The sequence below is a fragment of the Crinia signifera genome, chromosome 4, assembly GCF_055691185.1.
Source record: "Crinia signifera chromosome 4, ASM5569118v1, whole genome shotgun sequence".
NCBI lineage: Eukaryota > Metazoa > Chordata > Amphibia > Anura > Myobatrachidae > Crinia > Crinia signifera.
In genome coordinates, this window is record NC_139220.1 from 214,371,442 (window position 1) to 214,399,284 (window position 27,843).

Below are 27,843 nucleotides of genomic sequence, written 5' to 3' on the forward strand. Positions count from 1 at the left end.
TGGCACTCAAAGTGTTAATGCAATGCCCGTGAACTGGTACTTTGCAACCAATTATTTAAATAATTGTTCCTCAGGTGCAGAGGAAAGTTACATTATTATTGTTAAAAATGAGACCTAGTCAATATTATACTGAAGAAAACAGAAAAACCCACAAGCTAATTGTAAATCGCCAATCCCGCATCAGTGAAGCTTACACTCGCTAATGGAGAATAAATCTAAGCCCAATTAAGAAGCAATTTCACACACTGATTCACAGTGCTGGTATCCTAAAAAGAAATACTGACGGATAAAAATTATTACATTGGAGAATTCAATTATCCACACGAGTACTGATGGTAATGTACACAACCAGACATCGCAGTGATGTCCACGGCAGTTGGTGTTGAATTAAATAGCCCCCTCAAATGTCACAAACTTCATTGCGTGAGCATAACAAAGAATAGCTCAAATAGATGTATAGACTGATTTAAATATTTACACGGATGACTGCATTTTTTTTTTTTTAATCGTCTTTATTCAAAAAAAAAATTCATGACTTATACATGACATACAACATAGACATACAAGCAGGGGCGGATTGGGATTGAAAACCAGCCCGGGAAATTTATGGAAGCAGCCCTGTTGGAGGCGGGGTCTGCTGAGTGGGTGGGGCCTGTTATAGGAGGTGGGATCCATACTAATATGGTCTGATTACAAGTTGGAGCCTTCCTTGTATCTTTTGCTTCAGTTTCATCTGCAACTTTGGGCCTTATTCTAGTTCACTCTTTCTGACAAAATCCTTCTTAGATGGACAAAACCATGTGCACTGCAGGTGGGGCAGATGTTACTTGTGCAGAGAGAATTAGATTTGGGTGGGGTTTTACTTCAAAGTGAGATCTATATTGCAGTGCAAAAATAAAGCAGTCAGTATTTACACTGCACAGAAACAAAATACCTCACCCAAATCTAATTCTCTCTGCACATTTTACATCTGCCCCCCTGCAGTGCACATGGTTTTGTCCATCTAAGAAGGATTTTGTCAGAGTGAACTAGAATAAGGCCCTTTATGCTGATTCTGCTACAGTGTTATTCCCTGGTGTATATCCTTCCGTCCAAAAATGGAAGGACTGAAACACTCACTGTCAGTGTGTACAGCCACAGTAATCATGCATCTTTAGAAGCTATCATCAGAGACACCATTGGAACTTTCACCTGCCCTATACTATGTGCAGTTCATCCATCTCAGTATGGCCCCAATGTGAGCAATTCAGCACCTCTGTAAGACACCACTTTCAGCAACTTGCCCACATGAATCCACTAAGACACCCATACTAGGTAACATAATAGCCAACTCCCTTTAGCCGCCTAGGAAACCATAACACAGTTCTAATAAACTTGTAAATGTGTGCGTCTCTGCAACTCTGTACAAACACCATCAGGATGCATGGGCAGTGCAACTCAGACATACGTACAGATTAAATACATTTAACAACAGCTAAAAAAAAAAAAAAACATTTGCCCTCAAACAAACCAATAAAAAGCATTGGCCCCACAGGAAAATACACAAACACACTGACCCTTGAAAAAAATTGGCAACCACAGAAAACAATAATATGCATTGGTGGACCCAACAGGGAAAAAGCAACATTAAACATTAGCCCCCACAGAAATAAAATGCAAGCACATTGGGCACCATCATGAGAAAAATAAAATGGGGTGGAAAGTATATGGCCCAGGGTTCTGTCTCTAGGATGCCTTTGAGTAGGATGTGCAGTGGATGTAGCTGGGACAGGTGGGAGGCATGTTGGGTAAGTAAGTCGGGTTAGACCATTTTGCAGCTATGTGCTGCAGGCAGGGCCAGGGTGGTGGTTAGGGTGAGTACTGTACGGTGAGGCCTGGAGTAGAGCAGGCTGGAAGTTGTACTGGGAAGCAGGGTTAGGCTGGGGTAGTGGTAGTGTGCATAAGGGGGCTGGCTGAGAGCAGTAGTTGACAGAATAGGCATTTTGTAGTAGTAGTAGTAGTGGTAATGTGGATAAGGGGACAGGCTGAGACCAGAAGTGGAAAGCAGGGGCAGGCTGGAAAAGTGGTAGTGTTTATAGGGGGACAGGCTGGGAACAGCAGTGTGAAGCAGAGGCATTTTGTAGTAGTAGTAGTGTGGATAAGGGGACAGGCTGGAAGCAGTAGTGTGGAAAGCAGGGGGCACCTGAGAGCAGTAGTGGGAAGCAGGGGCAGGCTGAAGTAGTTGTAGTGTGGGTAGGGGGACAGGCTGAGAGCAGTAATGGGAAACCGGGCAAAATAGTATAGGAGTGACATGCACAGGTGATTCTGCACAGGTGACAGCTGATAAAAATAGAGTCAGGAGCTTCTAGTTTGCTAACTGCTGTGAATATGAGCCCAGCTGTGCAATGTCTGGGGGTGCTGCCCATACACATTGCAAACCCTGGCTCTGGGTTAGAGGTTTGCAGCATGGTATTTGTATTTAGGCTGAAGGGTTGTGTATGGCTGGTGTTAGGCTGTAGTGGGATTGTGCATGGCTGGGGTCAGGCTGTGGGGGAGTGTATAGTTAGAGTTATGCTGTGGGGAGGGGGGTGTATGGTTAGAGTTATGCTGTGGGGAGGGGGGGGTGTATGGTTAGAGTTATGCTGTGGGGAGGGGGGGGGTGTTTGGCTATGGTTAGACCGCAGTGGAGGGGGGGGGGGGTATAGTTAAAGTAATCCTGTGAGAAGAGGGAGTTTTTATTTAAGATCTACAGCAATGGGGTTGTTTATGACTATGATTAGGCTGTGGAGGTGGGGTGTTTGTTATCCTGCGGGGGTGGAGTGTGTGTACAGTTAGAGATATACTACGGGGGGCTGTATGGTTAGAGAAACAGTATACTGCAGGGTTCCTATGGCCAGGGTTAGGCTGCGGTGGAGTTGTGTATAGCTAGATCTAGGCTGTGATAAGGGGGTGTAGGGCTCGGGTTAGGCTGCAGTAAGGGGGTGTATGGATAGGGTTAGGCTGTGGGGGGGGGGGTATAGCTAGGATTAGGATGCATTGGGTTTGTGTTTGGCTAGGGTTAGGTAGGCTGCAGTGCGGGGGGTGGAGTGTATAGCTAGGCTGCAGGGTGGTATGGTAAGAGGTTATGCTAGTGCAAGGAGAGGAGGTTTGTATGGTTAGTGTTATGGTGTGGGGGGGTATGGATAGTTATTCTGTGGGTGTTTGTATGGAAAGAGTTATCCTTGGGGGGGGGCAAGGGATTGGAGGTTTTGTGTATTTGAGGGGGGGGGGGGGGGAGTGCCTACTAACCTGGCCTTCCAGTGCTTGAAAGGATGCTTTTGGAGCAGATGCTCTCGACCAGATTCACCTCGATGCTGTGGATTCCTCCAGCGGAGACCTCGGTTCCCAGGATTCCTGTCATGCACTTCCCTCTGCTTGTTATGTTGTGGCAGCGGCAGAAGATGCTAGGACCCGCTGTCCTTCTGGACCACTGGTTGGCGCTGGAGCCACGCTACTCCCCTCCAATGCCCTGTGTACATTTCTCTCCTACAGCAGGGGCAGGCTGACAGCCTTCTGACAGAGACACAGGTGGTGGCTTGCGTGCGGCTCGGGCTGAGACAAATGATGCACAGATTACAAATGATGCATAGCAGTATGGAAGAAGACAGCAGAACTCAAGACACGGGTGTAAACGATATGTCTATATTCAAATCAACATCCAAACGTCTCTGCTGACCAACGTTTCAGGGCCAAACATGCCCCTTGTCATGTTTGGCCCTGAAACGTTGCTCAGCTGAGACTTTGGATGTTGATTTGAATATACAGCGCCCCCCTCCCCGCCGCTGCCATATCCCCCTCGCATGTGTCACAAAGACTCACATGTCCCACTGGTGGAGAAATCATTCGATGGTCGGCGACCATCAAATTATTTCTTCAAGCGACGCAAATATAAGTCAGTGGAGACTGACTTATATTTGCTTCCATTCTGCGACGACAGAGCGTGCGGCTGACGTCATGTATATTACAAACTACACTCACTATATCACTACCTGCCTACAAATTCTGTGACCTATATCCAGCTAATAAGTCCATGTACAGGGTGAGAGGCAACACCGGGGGTCAATAAAACACATCGTAAGGGTAAGGGAGCAGCACAAAGGGATGAGGAGCCAGGCACACAGGGGTGAGGGAAAGGGGGCAGGCACACAGGGATGAGGGTAATATGCAGCAGAGGGATGAGGTGGCAGGGAAAAAGGGACAAGGGTAAATGAGGGTGAGGGTAAGGGGACAGGTACACAGGGATGAGTGCAAGAGGCAACAGAGGGGTGAGGTGGCAGGCACAAGGAGGTGAGAGTAAGGGTGAAGGCATACAGGGGTCACGGTAAGTGGGCAGCAGATTGATAAAGTGGCAGACACATAGGGTAAGGGGGCGGGAGCACAGGGGTCAGGGTAAAGGGGCAGCAGAGGGGTGAGGTGGCAGGCACACAGGGTGAGGGTAAAGGGGCAGGCACACAGGGGTCAGGGTAAGGGGGCAGCAGAGTGGTCAGTGTGAGGTGGGGTCAGGGTAAAGGGGTGAGGAGGCAGGCACACGGCATTAGTACAAGAGAGGAGAGAAAGACATAGAGAGTGGTACCTTTCTCATTAGTCCCACTCCCTACTTCTTCTCAATAGCTCAAAGAAGGACAAAATCAACATTTAGGGGACTGGAGCACATTCTCTCTCTCTCCTCATGCAGCACCGCTGCATCGGCACCCTCCCTGCTCCCCAGCGCGGGTGTACACACTGCCCAGCTGGCTGACTAGCTACTCAGCTCCCTGTTTCCCCCCCCCCCCCCTTACGTACACGCTGCCCAGCTTGCTGACGGGCAGCCACTTGGCTCCCTGTATTATCCTACCCTTGGCTCCGATGTAGGCGCTGCCTGGCCTGCTGACTAGCCGCATGGGCAGCCGCTCAGCTCCTTCCACTCACCCACTCCCGCCAGTAGCTCCTTTAACACTGCCCAGCTTTCATGAAAAAAAAAGACATGCGGCTGTCAGGATGTGGCGGCGGCACCCCTATGACAGCACCGCGGTGCACAGTTTGGGAACAAGTAACTGTCATACACATTCAAAGAGCCGCGGGAGGAGCTGCGTATGGCCGCGCATGCGCAGCAGCCCTCCCACGGCCATTTTGACATCTGTCAAAGTTACGGCTGGCCGCGGCCATGTTTACTGTTGGCAAGGTGCTGGGCTGCGGCCGCAAACCGCTGAGATCGCGGTCAGGAGGCGGTTCGCGGCCCAGCCAGAGGGGAAGGCGGCCACTTCATGTCACTTACGGGCCGGCCCACCGGGAAATGGCCCGGTTTCCCGGTGGGCCAATCCGCCCCTGCATACAAGCATACAAACATTGACATATTAAACACATTAAAACCAAAACATCCAGCCCAGCTCCCCCCACAGTTGCATTTAGGGTTATCATCATCTTCCACAAATACCTGCTCATTACCTACTTCTATAATTCCATTGAGGCAGTCAGTCTGGTAACTCAGCATGTTTTTTGATAATTATAGACACTCCACAGAGTCAATTTACCTATCATTAGTAGCATAGTTAACTTAGCCCTATCAACCTACTATACTTTAGTGATATATATACATATTTTACAATCTGGTGTACCTGTGGGATTCAGTATATTGTGTTCTTACTTCACTTAGGCCCTTATTCTGATCGGTGCGGCCAGATCCGATTATGCGGCCAGGACCGTGCGTGCGAAACCCCGCCTTCCATACGGATCGCCAACTCCGTCCGTACGCGGTAAGAAGCTGGCCGAACGGACCGCACGTGTATTTTTCACGGAATACGCCTCCTCCATCTAAGGGAACCTCCCCCATCATTCGATGGTCGCAGACCATCGAATGCAGGACCGAGTGCTCCACCAGCTCCCGCAACCTCAGACCACACGGACATTTTTCCGTGCAAAAGCAGGGATCTGGGCGGGCAGCTGACATCCGGCGATGTCATATGTCTGCCCCCTACACGTGCATCACGGCCGCATTACCATACGTACGCCCAGCGTTTGCATGGGAACGCCCATGAAACGCGGGGCGTATGCATATGGTAATGAGCCCAAATAGCCCTTCACGCCCCTCTCCACCCCCTGTTCGGAGTGTTCACATATCATGCGGGATTTGGCCGTACGCCCCGCTCGCACATGCGCAGAGACGCCTCTGCACATGCGCAGATACAAAACATCGGCGGCCTGAACGCACGCGGATATATCCGCACCAACCAGAATAAGGGCCTTAATCTTTTTGTGCATCATTTAGGACATCACAGCTGAGTGTATCTATTCCTTTGACAGCTTCACCTTTCTATAACTTCCACATGACTGCATTTTCTAGATGCATTGTAATTTGTAATCAGTGCCATTAGGTTCTACATAATTTATTTCTGCTTTTTTTTATCAATATAGAAAAAGCAAAATAATTTTTTCTCGTATAGTAACAAAAACAAGGCACTTTATCCTAGAATTGCAGCATCCTAGAAGCCATGGTGTCTCTTTGTAAAGTAAATTCTATTGTCCTTGACTTGCACAAAATATCAAAATTCAAATGCATCTTTTTATTGACATTCAACTAAAATGTATTCATTTGACTGCAGTATATATGTATGAATTCCAAACAAGAATATATTCCTGTGCATTCATATACTGAAAAAAAAAAAAGAAAATAAAGAGGTTTAGTAGCCTGTATCTCTCTGTAGATACTCAAATTAAAAGCAACAGGGCCATTAGGCCGTCAGACAGAATTAGTAGAAGTGGAATTATACAATCCCATGGCTGTATTTCTTTTCTTTACTGTTTCAACTGGAATAGGTCTGCATAGTGCTGTTCCCTGACTTGGAATTGGTTATCATATCTAATGGAATTAATCTGTGCATGTGCCAAAAGGGGTGAGAGAATCAAGGAAGGCTTGGGAGTAAAATGAGAGACGAGCGAAAAGAAGATGATTGAAGCATTAAGCTAGTAAGGCAATGAATGAGAAGCTAAAGATCCTCAAGCACAAAAGATATGCTTTATTAGGGAGAACAATGTCAGTCACATTTTAAAGGGTACTGTGTAAAATAAAAACTAAATGCTGTGTAGTCTGCCATGAAATAGCATATGATATACTAAAACCAATTTCCTTTTTTTTTTTTACTTCATTTTTTTATTGAAAACATTTTTATTAGGTATTTTTGGAACACTATTCACAAAAAGACGATAGGATAGACACTACAGAAAATGCAACCAAAGACTTAAAATATTTTTAATCAAGGACTTAAATTGCTGTAATCAGAGATGTTGACATCATACAGTAGTTGCTGACACGTCGAAACACCAGGAGGCAACATGTGGGTTGTCCCTTGGTGGTGCGAGGACATGAGTGCAGTCTCACATCATTGTGGCCATGCCACCCCACTGTTATTCAATGCTGAGATTACTGTTATTGTATAGAGTGCCATGATTATGATGGTGTGTGATTCAGCACAAATCATGTCAATGGCAGCCTGGTCCACCTACTTCACTTGGTAAGCACCTGGGTGGGGGTGATGGCCGGCTCTGGGAGACTTGCACACATTTCCAGATGGTCTGGCGCACCACCTGATTTTCAGGAGCAGTTTCTGTTGAGTAGGCAACTATATTTCAGTATACTGTATTAAATCTCTTTTGTCCAGAAAACCATTTTCATGGGACCTGAGAATATGTATGTACATTCTAGACAGAGAAAGAAGTCCCCAAATATTAAGGGTAAAATCACATGCAATCAGATAAAAACAAAGATAGTTACTCAAGAGTTGGGTCTCTGTTCCTTAGTCTGTCTTGCTGCCCTCTACCCAGATCTTTTCTGTCTGCCAAATCCAACATACATCTGAATAGATTCATACCATTAATTGTTTTTAATCTGAATGTTAAATGTACTATCTAGCAAGCTTTGCAAGTTCCATACCTCCACCAATAGGAGTCAGAGTTATAAGTATACTCTGGTAAAATATGTAGCCTTCTATGTAGTAGAGCAGTGGTTCCCAACCTTTTTTCTCTCATGTACCCCTTGATTAGGCTTTTCATTAATGAGTACCCCTCCTCTCAATTTAAAATATAGACAGTACGAGTGGAGTGGAAGTGAGCGGTATGCGTATCCTTAAGCATGTGCTTATATTAAGGAGTAGCGGAGAGGAATTGTGTCTGGCCGCTGGTTGTGTATTGTCTCCAGGATTCCCACTTACACCTGTAGGATTAATGCCGCTGCTTCTTGCACCCTTGTCAGTGCAGGGCAGATGATCGCTGATGTCTGAGGGCAGCATGGGTAGCTCCCATTGGATTGCTGGTCAGGCAAAAGCACAATGAGACACTGATGACGCTGAAGACAGAACCATAAGTGACACAACATGGTTCTTCTCCATAGCAATGGGTCTTCTTCTGCCATCAAAATACTATTTTTCATCTTCCGCCATTACCAATATTATTTTCAAGTACCCCCAACTGGTCTGCAGAGTACCCCCAGGGGTACTAGTACCCCAGGTTGGGAACCACTGTAGTAGAGGGATGATCAGCTTCCTCCCAGGAGAGACAATAACAGAAAAAAGATCTCCTGTAGGGGTGTGGATCAGCTCATAGACTAGGTCGACAGTCAAGATTGACACCAAAAGGTTGACATAAGCAAAAAGTTGACACCTGAGCACATGTACTCTCACATGGCTTGCTTCGCTCCGTGCTGCCGTGATTTACCATCCATGTGTATGGTAAAGTATAGAAAAAATTGAGGAAAAACTTGTGTTGACATTTTCATATTTCAGCTATTGATGTCAACATTTTGATTGTGTTGACTGTGTGCATATTGAACCTTTGGAGTAAAAATGTTGACCTAAGCATTGTCTATCAGCCATCAGGGTGCCCTCATGTAGAGTACATTTATATAATGTTTCTATTTATTTACTTGTACATCTTTGTGAAAGGGATTTGTCTATATTGTTCATTCTATTTACTAAATATAAATACAGATAAGTCCATAGTCATCCATTGCGGCATAGATGAACAAAAACACATCTCTATTATCAGCTTTTTGGTTACATTTTACAACTATTACAAAAAAAAAACGACCATACTGTACATAGCTGTGATTAATTTTCACAGGAATAACTTGCATTTAAAACCGTTGCACAATAAGACAGATTGAAACGAATGGAGAGTTCCTGATCTCTTATTCAATGCCATGGTATATGTATGCTACATAATGACTAATTAGCCATATACTGTATGCTCCGTTTATTTAGTGATTTTGTCTACGATATATGCTAAATAATTACAGGATATATTGATTTTCCTGCATTTAGCTTAAGGTTATCTAGCTGCAATTAATGTGAAAAACATTGGCTAAATTGCCTCAATGCCAGGTCAGGTTCTACAGAACGTTTAATATTAAGCTAAAGATATTTTCAAACCCCCGGTGTGAGAAATGGCCTACCCTGAGAGGTGAACGGAGACATTTATAAAGTGATTATTAGAGGACTGCTTCCATACACCTATGCTTTGCTGTAAGAGCCCATAGAATAGGATAACACCGCATTAGTGTTATTTACAGAAATGTCTTCTGATAAAGATTTCAGAAAAAGAAGCGTGTACTTACAGTATATGGGCTTTCATGCACTGCACATACTGTATATCTTCTAGCTTTTCATATTCTAATATGCGGAGAGTGGTTAAATATTGATAGAATCATGGTTTTGATATCAGGCATGTTTGGCCCTTGCACAAGCCCCGAGGGCTCTTATAGGCTACAATGTGACAAACGTAATTGTTCATTGTTATCAAAGAAACTTGGTCATTCTCATGCAATTACTGCCTGCACTTACAAAGTATTTGCAGTGACTCGTATAGTAGGGAACCAAATTATGTCATGGTTTCTGAATTCTTTTAGTGTGTGGGTGTGTGACCTGTACAGTTGCATAACTGGCCTACATTTGGGCTATAAAACTGTGTGTGAATAATATGAGTTACTGTATATAGTAGTTTATAATAAAATGGCAGAAATTTGTCATATGTGACTGGAATAGCAAACTCTTACCTTTATTTATTAAGTTATTTATATAGCGCACATATTCCGCAGCTCTTTACAGAGAATATTATGAACATTCACATCAGTCCCAGTGGAGTTTACAATCTTATAATCCCTACCACATGTACACGCACTCTCATTTATTTTAGGGTTAGTTTTGTTTGGAGCCAATTAACCTATCAGTATATTTTTTTTAATGTGGGCGGAAACTTGAGTACCCTGGTGAAACCCACGCAATACCATACTTTAGGTGGACTTGTGTTATTCAGTCATGCTCCATAATGATTGATTTGTACTGACCAGAACAAATATACTTAGTTCTGTGTTGGATTTTCTTATACAGCACTGTGGGTTGTATCCTCACAATGGCTAAAATTCATATCAAATAAACGTGAAAGGAAGGTCTCCAGATGGCTGACAAACTATGTCTAGGTCAGCTCCATATGGTTGACATGGTTAAAAGGCAGACAAGAGCACAGCACCACGTCAATGGTCAACACATGAAATTGTATTTATTTGTTTGGGACTTTTTCATACTTTAACATCTAGGCAGGGCCGGATTTGTCACTAGGCCCATGAGGCACGGGCCTAGGGGCGGCACCTATTAGGGGCGGCAGCCGCCAAACGCCTCCTGCTCCTGTCAGTGGCATAAGAACAGGGACTTACCAGTATGCCCGGCCCCCTCCCACTCTCTGAAACTGCGCCCCGCAGGCATCCCCGCTCCCAGCTAGCTGTCACTGTCCGACGTGCAGCTGATTTGGACTCAGGTGTGAGACCGAAGCAGTGCTGTGCGCCATGTCCACGGCAGTGTTACAGGAGCTGCCTCCTCTCCATTGATGATGTGACGGTGTTCATTCTAGCACCCGCTAGCTTTGAAAACCCATGCAGTTCCCCATCCCCCGCTGGGGGTGTCACTGTCTGCTGTGGTGTTTCTAGCACAGGTCTGGTTTGCATGTCAGTGCTGATATACAGACCACACTGTGCTAGAAGCACTACAGCAGACAGCGACACCCCAGGCAGGGAAGAAGAACTGCGTGGGTTTTCAAAGATAACGGGTGCTAGAATGAACACTATGACATCCAGACAACTATTAGTGTCAGTCAGGACTGGCTCTACTACTAGGCAGCTTTAGGCAGCTGCCTAGAGTGGCGGGATCTAGGGGGGCACCACCAAGTCTGCCTATCAAAAAATCAAGGATGTCTGTGATGATCCTTGTTTTACTTAATAAAGGTGGTTTCTGTGGAACTTCTAAGACCTCACCTCCATAATTTCTCTTGAGGCATACTTCCCTACTTTGCTGCCCCCTCTTCCTTGTACTTTGTTGTAGGTGGCAAAGGGGAGGGTGCTGGGGGCCTCCAGGGAAAGCAAGGGACTTGCCCACCTTCATGGGGGGGCTGTGAGGATCCCTACATTTTTGGGAGCCTCCCTACCATTCCAGAATGTTAGGTAAGTATGCATTAAGGGGTTGGAAAATGATTATTGGTCGCAGTATGGGGAGGGGGGGGTGGCAGTAGGTTAAAGTTTTGCCTAGGGTGCTGAGTAGCCTTTCACCGGCCCTGGTCTCAGTACAAGATGATATAGTGACAGCCTGTGCAAATTTTGTCCCTAGACTAGAGCAGGGTAAACCATGACAGGAGCCTATAACAAGGTAAAGACACTCTGCACGGCAGTAGAGACTGTGTGCTGCCGTGATGGTGCAGCAACTACTCGACTCTACTGAAGTAGCGGGTACCGGAGCATCACGCAAGGAAGCGTGTTATATACAAGGGCCTGATGCCCAGCACTGTGTTATGTCCTTGTACACTACAGTATTTTAACACACACAGCCGGGCATACATATAGAATCTATATATAGATTCTATATGCAATAAAATGGAATTCCTGGGGGAAATGGACAGTTGGGCTGCTGCACTCCTGGCTGTATCTCGGCAGCGTCCCCCAGGAATTAAATTTTTATCCCATTAGGGTTCATTTACCCCTGTTTCCTGACCACTGTGCTAGATTATCTGCATAACACGGGGTTATTTAGGATGTGATTTGTGTGTGCATACCTCCCAATATGACCTTCTCCAGGAGGGACAGAATGCTCTGGTCCTGGACTTGCTTGTTAATGTGCAATTAATATCACCTGTGGGGAAACACCTTTCTTATCAATTTACCTGTTCAAAACAGGTGATGGCAATCATGCATTAACAAGGAAGTCCAGGAACAGAGCATTGTGTCCCTCCTGGAGAGGGTCATGTTGGGAGGCATGTGTGTGTCCCTTTGTAGTAGTCAATAATTGCAAAATATATGTGACCCCCCCCCCAAGGGTATTAGTGGCACTTTGACAGAAGCTGCTTCACCAGCAGCTGATATGAAGGGATAGTCAGTCCTAAGAAAACTAGTGAAAATTATAAAAAGAAAGGAAGCAGCGCTTAACTATGAGAAAAATAAAAACATTGGACTGATTCTACATAAAAAATGCAATTTATTAAAACACATAGAACATTTGACCTTTACTGTTTAGGAATATAGACACTATATTGCACAGGGGTCAAGTATGTAAATCCCACACAATTTCTGATATAAGGTACTGTCCATTCCTATTTAACCTGATGATATGTGCTGGATATAAAATATAAAGGTATTTACCATCCACCATTAAGGGTGATTTTTGGTGTGGAAAATCCCAATGGCTTACTCCTGTGGCAGGGGCCCAAGTAGTAGTAAAAAATTAGTGTATTTGATCAAAGTGAGCTGTATAGCACATAAGGCAGCTACAATTAGTTAGAGTAATTTCCTTCATAATACTTGTTTTCTTTTTCCATTTGAAAAACTTCTTGAACCTACTGATTTGGGTCAGTACACCTTTTCAAACTATACTTTAGTTGTCCTAAGGTGAGCTGAGGATGACAGAAAACCCCCATGGAGCAGAAGGACTACCAAATTACAACACTGCTTTTATGTGAACTATTAAAATGTCACTGTTTACTATTTGGTAAAAATGCCATAGAATAAGTGTGAAACCCACTTCTCGGTAACTAGTGTATAGCTCATTTAGTGTGGGAAATTCAATTGTTTATCACCTCCTGATCTCTCATCTAAATTGACAATATTTGTTACAGTTTATTGGGCTGATTGTGCTAATTATGTTAGGGGATAACCGTGCATAGTGGCTAAACATGACAAAACTAACTGGGAGGATGTGAAAAGTCACTTTTCACTCACTTTAGTTCATCAACCCTGGGGGGTGAGGGGTTTGCAAGCTAAAATTGAAAGGCTTTGTTTAGTCGGAGGTCGACCTCTGGATTCCATCCGATGCGTACGGGACAGCGCATTAGATTTTATTTCAAACACATTCATTTGATCCATTGGAATTTGGTTAAATTGGACTAGTGTATAAGGGCCCTTACAGTGTAGGCCTATTTCACTTTTTGAAGACTTGGGTTTGAATTGGTTTAAAATTCCCTTGTAGTTCTCAGTCACACAACAATCGGTTTAAAGGACCAGATTATTATTTGATCAGTAACTGTAAAAGATTCTTTTTGGTACTTGTTTCCTAGCACGGCCACAATCGCGGGCATCGTGTGCCTTAACTTTAAGGCACACGATGCCCGCGATTTCCCCATACTCTTCAATGTTAAAATATTTTAACATTGAAGCCTATGCGCGTCCGACGCGATGCCCCCGATTTCTCCATAGGCTTCAATGTTAAAATATTTTAACATTGAAGCCCGATGGACCCGATTTGTCCATAGGCTTCAATGTTAAAATATTTTAACATTGAAAATGAGTGCATTTAACATAGGTAAAAATGGGAAATGGCCCAATATGGGCCATTTCTCATTGGGTATGGCCCCGGCATATGTGTGTAAAAAATAATGGCCCCCCATTGTGACCGCCACCCCCACGATTGACGCAAACCCGAAGCGTGGCGAGCGCAGCGAGCCCGCGAGGGGCGGCGGTGCGCGTCCTTCGACCTTTTCATTCACCTACTATCCACGTCGGCGTGGAGTTGAGAATATAAAGTGTGGCGAGCATAGCGAGCCACCGAGCCCCGCAAGGGGACGCGGATACCTGTCAAGCCCATCATGCCTTGCCACAGTTATGCTATTGGAGAATGCTAAAACTATTGCAGGGCATGCTGGGATGTATAGTTTCACAACAGCTGGATGGCCACAGCTTGGACATGCCTGGTCTAGGGCCAGTATCCAATTTGCTGCTATAAATTACCATAGCTAATGGATTTGCTGGAGGCTGTCCAATTAGCCCTGATAACCGGAACCAGTCCCCTGATCAAACATAGGATCCAGATACTTATCCTGGATCCTATGTATTATAAGCATCAGCCGAAAACGGGACCTATTTTGCCCAATAAAAATGAGCTATAAATGGATAGCTGATAATTACCATTGGCCAGAAATCATGCTATTAGCCCAGGGCTGGGCAATTGCGGCCCTCCAGATGTTGGTGAACTACACATCCCAGGATGCTTTGCATTAGTTTTGCTATGTGGCCATGCTGAAACTGATGCAAGGCATGCTGGTATGTGTAGTTCATCAACATCTGGAGGGCCGCAAATGCCCAGCCCTGTATTAGCCCATTTGTAGCGGTCGCAAAATTAGTACAGCTGATTGGATACACCCTCCCCTCCTTATATCAATAATTTTAATGAAGCACTTCTGTTTTCAGTGTTTGAATATAAAACAGAAACTGTGTATTTGCATTCTCTGATCTGTAAAAAAACAAACAAAAAAAAAAGCTTATAAAGTAGCAGAAAATATTACTTGTCATATTTGATAGAACTGTAACAAGGATGTGACAAAGAGGCACATCTCAGGCAGACACAGATAACAAATGCAGACAACGCACACTACTTGTACAGCTACATGATAGTCTATCTTTTCTTTAAGAGGAAATGTCAGTAAAATGCCAAAAGTTCCAGCTCTGCAAGCTCATTAAAGACAGAGGACACAAAATGTCAGGAGCAGAAAATGAGCCGGATACCTGGGGGGGATATTCTGAATCACAGAACTGTGGCAAATTTATCTGCACTAAGTGATATTTCAGGAGGAAGTTTCTGACACTTTGTAATGATAAATCATACCTGTATTGTAACATAAAACAGAATATGTGGAAATCTCTCCAATAAAGGTGGTCTCTTCTAATTAATATTTTTAATGAACTAACAAGTTTTTATGTTGAAAAGGAAATGTATTTTTAATAAAAAAAAATAGCTTTCTAGTGATTAACTTGTAGTGTCATTTATACGTAAATAAAGTTGCATTAGTGATGAATAGAGGAAAGCATCTGATCTAGGAAAGACAATTGCTCTGTATCTGCCACTATGGCAGTGAATCGTAGTATTGTATTACTGCCGTGGTTCTCAAATTCAGTCCTCAGGACCCCACACAGTTCACGTTTTCCAGGTCACCCGACAGGTGCACTCATTACTGACTGACACATTTTAAAAGATCCACAGGTGGAGTCTATTTCATTTGATTCTGTGAAGACACCAGCAAAACATGCACTGTGTGGGGTCCTGAGGACTGACTTTAAGAACCTGTGTATTACTGGTTTAGTTGAGACATTTCATTACATGTTCTCGTTACCTAAAAACAAAACTGGATTTTATTGTTTTCTTGCTACCTACTGATATTATAGAAAGCATTAGACTTTATGGAAATATGGAAAGTAGATGACTGACCTTTTAACTTTTGTAATTATGTTCAAACTGGGAAAAAGTATATTTGCTGTTAATGACTACACAGCTGCAAGCTTGAAATGTTAACGTGTTTTTGGTGTATTTCATTGCAATCCTGTACATACTGTAGCACTTAACAAATTGAATATGTTGGAACACAGGTGATGAGAGTTTGGAAGACAAATGATGAGATCTCCAAAGTTAAGATCATATGGGCACTGTTTACGTGCCAACACCTAGGTCAGTGGTGTGTGTGTGTGTGTGTGTGTGTATATATAATATTGCTGTAGGCGGCACTCAACCAATAAACAGGCCAGGCTAATTTGTGATGCCAATGTTTCAATGCAATTTATTGCATTTTCATCAGGGTGCTGTAACACCCTGTATGTGCAGGACACATTCTGCACATATGCAGAACAGGTCCTGCAAGTGCACAGTTTTTCAACAATCTGGAGTTAGGCCCTTAGAAACATACTTGCCTACTTTTACAAATTCCTCTGTGGGTGAAGACCGTAGGGGAGAAGAATCTCTGGCGGTGGGGGCAAGCTGTGACATCATTGTGCCACAGTTTGCAGGTCCATGGTGAAGAGGCAGGGCTAAATTATTCAAATCCACATATTTTAGCCCCACCCACTCTATTCAGACAGTGATTCCACTAATTGTTTTACCATTATAATCACTTCTTTTAAGGGTGCGAGGGACTGCCTGAAAAATGAGGAATCTCCTGTCAAGAGGTAAATCTGTACAGAACCCCACCAGGTGCCTCACTAGGTTTCACATGGTACTTGAGTCGTCAACTGAATGAGTATGCCAGAGTACAGCAAAGCTACCAGTTCAGTCTACTGATTTTTCCTGGGTACCTTCCCAGAGGTACTTGTGTTTACAAAATGCAAGATTTTTTCAAAGGATTATGGCTTTATTCCCGGTTCGATATGCCAGACAAATGACCGGTTCCTAGGCAAGGTTCCCATTTTAATTCTTGCATTTACTCCATTCAGTTATTCTTTAGGGGGAAAAAGTACTGTCTTTTAGATTTAAAAAAAATGCACTGATTGTGGCTGTTCATCCCATAGAAAATAAAATGGATTTGAAGTGGCACCAGAGTCACTTTATAAGTACTGTTCAGTTTATATTGAATTGATTAAACACCAGATGTAGGAAAGCTAGATAAATCTTTCCTCGCACTTAAATAAATATGTCTTCAGTTGACAAAGCAGCGAAACAGAAAGATATGGATGAGGGTTTTGTTTGCCATAAATCTTGTTGTATATTGAGCTGTCATTGCTGGTTACGAGACCTTGATGACACAACAGCATAGATTTATCTACTGTACTCTGTTTCAAGGTTTGTATAAGTTTTAATAGAATGTCTAAAAATAAATCTGCAATGTATTGTTTAGGCCTAATATGGTTGTTATAGTGTTAAATTAAATGTACAGTAGATTTGCAATTAACAAATAATAATAATTTCTAGATCTATGATAGTTGTTTCATAAAACCTCTTCACAATATATAACCAATTGTACCTTTTCTTCCACTTATTTATTTAAGAAACTAGTAAGCCCGCTCTAAGCAAATGCTTCAAAAGATAGTTTGCTACATTTTGATTGCCTCTGTGTTTATGCATGTAAGATAAAGAGATGTAGTTTCACTCGCTGCCAACAGATGGCAGTGTTTGGAGACACACAATCAGACACTAGACGTGTGTGTATATGTATATATATATATATATGTATAGAGCAGATGGGGACGGCGGCACTCAAAGGGACTTGAGGAAAATGAATCAGACCACTCTGGGGTTCAGTTCAACGTTTCGGTCGGTTAGACCTTTATCAAGAACTTAAAGCATACACTTGATAAAGGTCTAACCGACCGAAACGTTGAACTGAACCCCAGAGTGGTCTGATTCATTTTCCTCAAGTCCCTTTGAGTGCCGCCGTCCCCATCTGCTCTATTACTTTGGGTGCTTGCTGCATCCTGGAAGGCACCTGGGCAGGTTACGACACCACAAGGAGGAGTGCCAGCCTTTCCCCCAGTATATATATGTATATATATATATATATATAGATCAGGCATGTACAAACCATGGCCCTCCAGCTGTTGTGAAACTACAAGTCCCATCATGCCTTGCCACAGTTTTGCTATTAGGGAATACTAAAACTATGGCAAGGCATGTTGGGACGTGTAGTTTCACAACAGCTGGAGGGCCACAGTTTGGACATGCTTGGTATAGATGATAACATATTACATGAATAGTATCCAGTAATCGTTCCCTTGTTTATCTTTATCTCTTTACTACATGTTGTAAATCAATTTTGAAAATAAAAGTTTTGTCTGCTATTGCATTAAAATTGTTACTATCATCGTTATTGCTAAGATTGTAAATGTTTATAATATTGAAATCTTAAATCATACCAAAGTAATATATTGAATTATAACCAGTTAATTTGTTTGTAGGCCTTTTTATAGGTGTACCCTACCTTCAGTATAACTGTACAGTAATTTATTCCTTGGAGTGAATCCACTAATATTGGAGTTCTATTGAAGATGGGCTGTAACCGTAGTATGTCTATGGTAACAGACTGAGCATGATATATTATGTGCATGTGCAGCTCCCCTTTGCAAATGGCTTTGGCGACTTGCATAGTCGCTGAGCCGTTTGCAGGGATTGGGGTGGAAGCGGGTTCGCCCATGGGAACGCCCAGCTGGGATGTGGGCGGGACGATAGGGGCCAGGCATGTAGCTGACTTCTTCTAAGCTTACTGAGCCAACCAGAATCAGGCCCATCATGTTCAAGAGCTCAAGAAAAAATACAAAAAAGGCAGCGCAGAGACCTGTCTGTTCGATGAATGTAACTTATTTATTAATTGTGCATTGTAAAGGAAATTTTGATACTGTATATAAAAGTTTTTATTTTCAAATTTGCAGTCATAAACATTATATAAAATATATATATATATATATATATATATATATATATATATATATATATATGAATGAATAAAGAGACAGGCAGCGGCACTCGTAGGAAATTTCAAACTGTATTCAAAAAAACGTGACCAAACCAACGTTTCGGGGACTAGCCCCTTTGTCAAGGTGTAGGTAGAACATATATATATATATATATATATATATATATATATATATATATATATATATATATATATATATATATATATATAATTGAAGTGACAATACAAATGATAAAAAAATCATAAACCGTATTACAGCATTAAAATTAGTAATGTTCCTATAAGCATATGAAGGCATTAACCTCCAATTCTAATGGGTCTGCAATTGGCAGTGGCATCAGTCACACCCTTGGTGGTGCAGTCAGCCACTTCTCTCACAGGATTTCCTCTTCCCAACGTCCCTGCCTCGGTGTTGCCACCTATCCCAAAAGTCACCGCTGCTCCCACAGTGGGTAAATTCTCATGAGACCTTGCTGAGCCCCAATTCCAGCAGCACCAGGAAGTGCTCCCATTCCAGCACTATCTATTGTGCCAGCACTGAGGCCCCCATCTCCACCCCAGGACCGAGCGCTCCAGGCTGCAGTCTTATCAGCCTATTGGTTAATCAGGCACTGGTTCTCCACTTCCTTGAATTGCAGGAACAATGGGCAGATGTATGAACCAGCGTTAAGTGCAAAAATGCACTTAACGCTGGTTAACTGGGGGGGATTACGATTTTCCTAATGTATATTAGTGCACCTAACGTGCGCTAGGGACAGCCCGCCGAGTTACGCTCGGCAGGGCTGTCCCCTGCAATCCCCCCCCCCCCCAGTGTTTAGCGGCAGGGGTGATGTATTAACAGCCGCCCAGGTGTTAATTTGCCCCGGCCACTTCGCCAGCTCTGGGCTAGCGTTGTCCTGTCCCCCACTGCGGCGAAAACGCTAGCCCTGCTTCTGGCTCGGGCTGCACAGGAGATCTTGCGGTTTTTGCGAGATCTCGCGCATGCCCATTAGAGCCGGACAGGGGGGGAAGCGCACTGAGCATGTGCGGGACGCCGTGGGAGCCAATAAGGAGAGCCATTAACGCTGGGCATAACGGCTCTCCTTATCGGCTTGGGGGGGGGTTAATACATTAGCAAATAACGGGTGCCTGCTTCTCCTCGTTATGCAGGAGAAGCGCTAAGGGGGGGGGGGGGGGTTAGTACATCTGCCCCCTTGTTTTTCATAGATCCCAAATACAGGTATTGGCAATGGAAATAAAAATGCATGTTGTTGAGAGAGAATTTATTAAAGTAGGAATTTATATTTATTTATTTATAAAGCGACACTATATAGCTCTGTACAGAAAATCATCTCATCATTCATATGGGTTCCTGCACAGTCCATGAACATACTGTATACACTCCCGGGTAGAATTTTGTCAGAATACTGTTAATCTACCAGTATGTTTTTCCCTGTAGATGAAAACTGAAGCCCTGGGGGACATGCACATAAACATGTGAAGAATATACAAAGTACATAGAGATAGGGAACTGGTTAGTAACTGAACTCATGACCTCAGGCTGTGAGACACTAATGATAGCCACTTTGCCTCTGTGCTGCTCACGGAATATTTCTGTGATAATACCTCCGTGTTGGCACCTGCTGCACAGCAGAATGTGTATACACATAATGCTAATGTATAGAAAACCAAATGAGACAAATAGGCTGGTAGTGCTCCCACCTTTCTCTATGTTAGCAGGTTTATCTGTGTATCCATTTACTTATTCCCACTAGAAGTAAATAAGTTAATTAAATTGTAATGCTGTCACACAGCAGAGACATGCAGTTCATCTCGGCTTGTCTTCTCCGGCACTTCCCCGCCTCTCCCTCGAGAGCCATCCATTCAGCAGATGGTTTGAAAGCTAGGACAGTGTTCTCCTGATAACCTGACTGAGCCTAATGAGAAAGGACAGTGTTACTAGAATAGTATACCTAGGATCACTTAATGTTTCCGTCGCAGTGCTGCCTTCTATACATGTCTATTATCATGGCTATGTCTGTGAATATATATTTGTATTTATCAGCAGTGGTATATTAAACACAATACAAAAAAAAAAAAAAATTGGCTGTATTGTCATCATATTCCATTTGACCTTATTTGTTCCTCATATTCTCATATTATTTTATTCAATTTCTCATTTATTTTCTTTTTGTGGATACTTTAGGGTCATTTACCATAGTCCTATACGGGTATGGGTCATAGATTCGACAGGTCCACGCATGAAATAGGTCCATAAGCAGTATGTCGACATGAGTTTTTCGTGTTTTTTTGGTGTTGATGTTGATTTAAGTCGACATTGGCACCGTATAAGTGTTCCACGTCCCCTCGCATGGCTTGCTATTCTTGGCACACTATTATATTCTCGCTCTGTGCCCACTTGAATAGTAAAGTATGAAAAACCACCTGTAAAAAAACAAAAAACACATGAAAAACCTATGTCAACCTGGCATCCCATCTTCTTCATGCATAGTCTCACTTTTTCATAATACTTCTTAAAGTATTTTAATTTTATTTAATTCACAGTAATAGTCCTAAATATATAGTCACAAAAATTTGTTATGAACCCAGATGTATTAGTCTGTTTGTCAGAACCGTGTTCCACTCCTATGGTTTCACGAAGGGGTGGATTGTAAAGAATAACTCTGAAAGTACAGGTGCAGGTGATTGTAATGCCATTGGCCAGTAGAAAATCACAACTGGCTGTGTTATTTGTCCTGTGTTGCATATTTATAAGAGTGCAGGGTGTGCAAAACAATGGGTGCAGTGTCTATCTATGGCACTCAGAAGACTTGTAAAGAAAGAACAAACACCTGTAGTTTTGTTTCAGAACTCTTATTGGGTTCTTTTGTCGAAATACAAAAAAATTATAGACACCACCACATGTGAAAACAAGCCAATAGCTTGTCAAAGATGCAACTAAATGACGTCATAAGCATGTGCGCATCATGCAAATATACATTGAATTTACCATCATAAAATCTAACAAATATACAATGTAATTAAAGTAGACACCAATCCTACTGACAACGGTGTCTCACTAAGAACTCTGTGTCTGCGCATTATAGCTGTGTATCCCACTCAGTATAATACTAAATAGAGTCACTGCTTTAAAATGGGGTTTCACAGGAAAACTTAGTTCTGAACCCAAATGACTCATTTATTCCTTTGGGGACATGGTCTCTAAAACTAAAATCCATCTAGATTCTGATTGTGAAGGTTTCTTTTCCAATCCACCCCATGGTACAATGGTGGGGCATGATCGATATTCTGGTATCTTAGGGTTGCTAAGAAGTGTTGCACCTCCAGAAACGGCTTGCCATGATCACTGTGGCTCCAACGTAGTGCCATTAGAAGTTCTTTTCCATGTGAACTTTCTAATAGTCCAGGCAATTGGAGATTTGAAATGAATGATGTGTTCGTAAATGAAAGAGGTGTACATATTATTACCATCAACCAAAAGAAAAGAATTCCATAAAAACGATCATCTTTCCTCTTTTGTGTGTTAAAAATCAAGGTCTCCCCTGTGGTGGTTGTTACTAGGGTTTGCTGTAAGAGACATTTCAGTCATGGTCTTAGGCTGAGCTCTTGTTTCACTCACTGGAGTCAATGGTGATTTGCATTAGCAGGGTCTTCTAGCAAATGGCTACTATAACTATAATAGGTCTGGATTAGTTTTACAGTACATACTTAACCTAATTTACAGTGGGTTATTAACCTAATTAAATCATACAACCCCCACAGTTGTTGGCAAAAATTAGTCCGTTTCATTGGTAACCAATGGAGTCTCAAGTTTAAGAACTATACGGTTTACTCTTGTTTAATGTTTACAGATATTTCTGAAATAGCCTTCCAATATGAGCAGATATAAAATGTTCTGCCTTTTTCTCCATATTGTATATTAAGTCTTGCATATTTAAAGTAATGTTTTACTTAAGTATTGTAATCTATGAATTAAACATGAGCACTGTTTTAATGTAAATCATATGGAATTATGCAATCAACCACTAATGTTTACATTTAAATGAACTGGCACAAGTCTCCATTAAGCTTTATAATTCATAGCAGGGCTAGTAATCTGGTTCCATACATTATTCCAAGTAAACCTCAATAGACAGAATCAGAGAGCGAGTATTTCAATACATCATTACTATAGGTAAGTTAGCTGGATGCTTTACATTTTTTATTTTACGTTCAAACAATTTAATTTAAAATTGGAATGTTGGCAAAAGACCTAAAACTTGATGGTTTCTCCTAAGAATTTTGCAAACAATTATGAACCTCCCTTGAACTAGGCTATGTGTACTTTCAGTTGGTTTTTGTTCAACTTTTTTAAACATTGTTAAAACAAAGGAAATTGCTTTGTGAAAGTAACTACACAAAAGCTACAGGTAACTATGGTCTACATATTTATGTTTTCTTTATAAGGCACATATGAAGTTATGAGCAGTTTTTTTTTTTTTATTTATTTTTTTATTCATTATTTTATTTTGAATGAATAGAAAGGTGTAAAATTATTACCAATAGCATATTACAATGTTCACATCATCTAAAATGTTAATAGGGCAGCATGTGGTAATGAGCTAGAAGCCAGATTTAGGCTGTCCATACACCAGACCAAATCCCTCCAACCATTCAATTAACCAACCATCTAATTTGTCTGACCAACAAAAATGTTGCACCATACAGCTAACTAGCCAACCAGCCAACTTTTGATGTCGTATAAGTAAGCAGACAGGGACTGCCTACTTCTGCATGATTTGAATACATTTGCTTTGGGTTTTTTTTTTTTTTATGAAAGAAAATTTGCATGTGCTGTTTATTAATTTTAAAGTTTACAGCACAGTGATAGAGAGGTCACTAGAAGATTGGTAAGTTTATGGTACAGGGATAGTGAGATTAGGGGGAGGTTCAGGCCTAGAGATGGAGAGGTTACTAGAAGGTGGGTAAAGGTATGGTGGTGAGGTAGAGGGGATGCGGTCAAAATCCCGGTGGTCGGAATCCCGCCCGGTTTCATTTAATTAACATATAAATAACAATAGGATAGTTGCCTCTGTATGATGTGGTCTGCAGCTTATTGTACTAATATTCTTCTTTTATTTATATGGATTAATGCAAATTAATTACTTGCAGAGTAGCCGTGCCATCTAAACCTATGTGTCAGAGGCGAACATTGCAGGCTCTACTGGGGAGGAGGGGGTGTTTAAGGCATGATGCAGGCTGAATTGGGGGGCAGGGAGAGCTGGAGCTGCAGTGCTGCAATAGGCTGATCTCTGAGGTCAATTATGGCAATGGTGGAAAGCGCAATTAGGAAGAGTTGAAGAAGGTGGTATAACATGTTTCGCTCAATAGGGAGCAGACATACCTGACCAATTACACCACCAGAAGACCGTCCGTGAGGGAAACATAATGCACTGCAGTGGAGAGGGTGGCAGGCGCTTTACCCTCAATTTGGGATCTGCTCATATGAGGGTTCCACAAATAGTTTTCTAGGTGTATTAACACAGAAACCCCATCAAATCTGCTGCTTTAATTTTGTTTATTCATTGTAATACTAGCACCATAATGATTACATTTATACACAATATATACAGTGTATTTTTTATGAACACAGTGCCAGATTTTCTTCTATTTTCTAGTTTAATGATACATTTATTTTTTATCCTAGTAAGTTTACATTTTTATTACATTAAATTGGAACCATTATTCTGCTCCCCCCCCCCCCTAATATGCTCTCAACAAAGCGGAGTATTGGCCACTCCTGAGTACGCATGTGATCTGTCCGTGTTGGAGCCTTAGATTCTAATGGAGGCAATCCCTAAATCCACTATAGTTCTAAAGCCCTGTACACACGCTTAGATTTGCTTTAGATTCGATTTTCTATTAGATCTGGCATTAGATCATCCCATTCGATTTGGCATTAGATCTGTACTTTTGCATTCGATTCGATTTCGATTTTACAATGTTGGCACAATGTACTTATCTGATTTACTGGATCGAATTCGAGATTTCCTTGGCTGCACAGTAGATTTTTCTATTCGATTTTGAGAAAACGGGAGCGCGCATCGAATCGAATGCAGATCGAAAGTGTCCTAAAAACCATTCGATGTGGATTCGATTTTGCTTCTTGAGCAAAATCAAATCGAAAAAAAGGGAAAAATCTAAGCGTGTGTACAGGGCTTAACATTGATTGTAAACCTGTTAATCTCTTTAGAATGGAAAGCTGCAAACAGATGTCAAATATGTTACTTTGACATCTTATAAGGGGGATCCTACAAGGCGCACGGAATGCTCACACGTGCATTTTTAACATGCACTTTATCCACTTTGTTTGTGTTATATGTTAAGTGTTGTATATGATTCGCAGTTTTAAAATGTTTATTAAAAGTTACATTTTAGAGGGATCTTTCCTCTCCTGGTGCACCATACCTAGACAAACCTTCCTCTACCCTGCTATCAGTCAAATATGTTATTCTGATACCTAATTTAAATGAAAAATAATGCTTTTCTTTTCATTTTTATCTAATAGGAGCAGCCAAGGATTCATGCACATGAAGCTCTCGCGTACCAAAGAAAACCAGTATGTATTGGGACAGAACAGCCCACCTTTTGACAGCGTACCAGAAATAATCCATCACTACTCCAGTCGCAAGTTACCAATAAAAGGAGCAGAACACATGTCATTGCTCTTCCCAGTTGCAATCAGGACTTTGTAGCTTGGGGTTGGTGGCTGCTAATAGAAGATGGATCAATGCAATACCCACAAAATATTGGCATAATATTGCTATTAAATATGCTATACATCTTTTCTCAAGAGACGGCAAAAAATGACACTTACAAAACCAACACCTGAGCTACTAAATTAAGGGTGAGAGAAAAACCAGACAATCTTGGTTTAATCATTTTCATACCCATACTAATGTATGGAAACTTAGTGCCACAAGAATGCACTCCAGAGCCATTGATATGACATGCTGCCCACTCCCCACCAGAACATTTAAGATCATGAGAAGGAAACCACAATGAAGAATAATGGCAATTCCAGGACATGCTTGATGAATCTCTGGGCTCTACCAGGTAGCCAACAAGATGGAGGTGCCATGGGGACAGCAGCTGTGCCAGCCCCTCAACCATCCACACTGGGCAGCATCACTTTGTAAATTACAACACCTAATTGCAATACATTATTCAGTGGATTTTCTAAAACCAATAGTGGCTAGCTTTTGCTTAACTTGAGTTACCAAATTAAAAAAATTAAAGTAGTTGAGTTGAATGGGCAAAAAACCTGTTCTTTTATTTAAGAGAATATGGGGCAGTATGTCCTGAATGTTTGCAATACTATGATGTAGTTAAAGTGCTTGTTATTTAAAATGTTTTTTTTTTCCTGTATACCATCCTTTAACTAGTAGCAACAATAACAAACAAGGGAAAAAGAACCATAGTTTGCCATGTTTGTGAATATGTGTAACAGTTCAGCAATACTGTATGTTCCTGTCAAGTTTAAAGAAGCCAAGCAAACAAGCAAATTGTGTAACTGGAAAGTGCATTGAGCAAATTGTGTATTAAGCACAATGAAGGCAATAACAACAAAAAGTTTTAGTTCTTTTAAGCATTTTATTTTTATAGTCTTCGTTTTGGGCCCATATTTAGTTTTACAATTTTTTCCCCTCATTGCTGATGTCCGTATCTCACTTTATAATTTTTTATTATTTTAATTCGTATTTTCTTACAGCTCTTTTAATTTATGAATTTGCCTAGGACCAGATACAAAGTGCTGATTTAAAAGTTCACTGGAGTCAAAACTAGAGCCTCAATCAGTGCTACACTCAACCTTATTGTCTAGTCACACAGCTTATGACACAAATAACAAACAATTAGCCTAGAATATACAGTAATAACAAAATATTGAAATAAATTTCAACCTACAGTATATGGTGAATAAATGTGTATTTTTAAGCAAAAGCCAACAATATGCAATCTAAGATACAATAAAATATAGACAACATGTAATGTAATGCTTTTGCATATTTTAGGGAATATTCAATCCCGGGTCATGACTGTCAGGCCGGCCCGACAGCCGTGACCCTGTCCTATTTTTGACCCGCTCGACTGCATCTCGGCAGGCGGGATTCAATGTCCCGCCTGCCAAACGTCAAAAAGGGGGCGTGGACGTGAGATACGGCCGAGAGCTCAACAATCCAAGGCCGTTCTCGGCAGAATGGGCCCGACTGCTTCTAAAGTTGGGCCTTTTCTGCCAAGATGCCTGTTCAATGCTGACGAGAAAGACCGTGTTGAATAGGTACCCACCACTATCTCCCCCCCCCCCCCCCTGTCTGAAATAGCGGCAGGGGATTTTAGAAATAACTTCAGCTACCTATTGAGTCTTGTGACTATTTCAGCTTTTTAATTGGAATTAGGCTAAGTTTTAATACTTGTTAGGGTTTTCAAGAATACTATTGAAGTTTCTATCCGACATAAAGCCAAAACCCTACCTGTGTCTTATCTGGAAAAATTGTGGAATGCTAAAAATGTTTTATAAAATTACTTTAGCTGTATTTAATGTAATCAGCATATCAATGAACGTGAAATCATTATAAAATGTTGATTAGAGTTTTCTGTACCTTTTTTTAAAGGTTTTCAAATTATATACCTAATGTTGACACTTAAATATTTTTCCTAGTTATTGACCAAACTAAATAAGAAAAAAAAATCCATGACTGTTATGAATAAACATGCAATGAATTAGAGCACTGGAAAGACACTGCAATTTCTTAGTACAGGTTGAAAATCCCTTTTCCAAAATGCTCAGGACCAGAAGCATTTTGGATAATGAATTATTCCTTATTTAATATTTTTTTTTTTTTAAATTAGGTATCTTGCAGTTATGTTGTATAAACACATCAAACACATGAAATGCACACAAATATATTTTATTTGTGTATGAAACAAGGTTTTAAAACATAAAACAAAGTTTGTGTATTATCCCTGGCACTGAATTTGAATGCCAAACAATCATTTTCTTGAACATATTTAGTGCTAGTTACATATCATGCCACCAGTATTGCCAGTTACAGATGTACCCAGTAGTTTTTTTTTTATGAAAGTACATTCTGGAAATATGGTTTTCATAATAATTTG

General features: G+C 41.7%; 1 protein-coding gene across 7 annotated transcripts in view; it reads left to right on the forward strand.

Annotated features, from left to right (window-relative positions):
* SHF (Src homology 2 domain containing F) overlaps positions 1-27,017 on the forward strand; it is a 294,338-nt gene extending 267,321 nt beyond the window's left edge. For 5 of the 7 annotated variants that reach the window (XM_083183745.1, XM_083183747.1, XM_083183748.1 and 2 more), the window contains one exon: positions 25,235-27,017. In XM_083183745.1, coding sequence (XP_083039871.1) covers positions 25,235-25,421 — 187 coding nt within the window. In that variant the 3' untranslated portion in view covers positions 25,422-27,017. The remainder of the gene's footprint in view (positions 1-25,234) is intronic. The other 2 variants (XR_014473486.1, XM_083183751.1) reach the window with 2 other exon arrangements.
* The last annotated feature ends 826 nt before the right edge of the window (positions 27,018-27,843 follow it).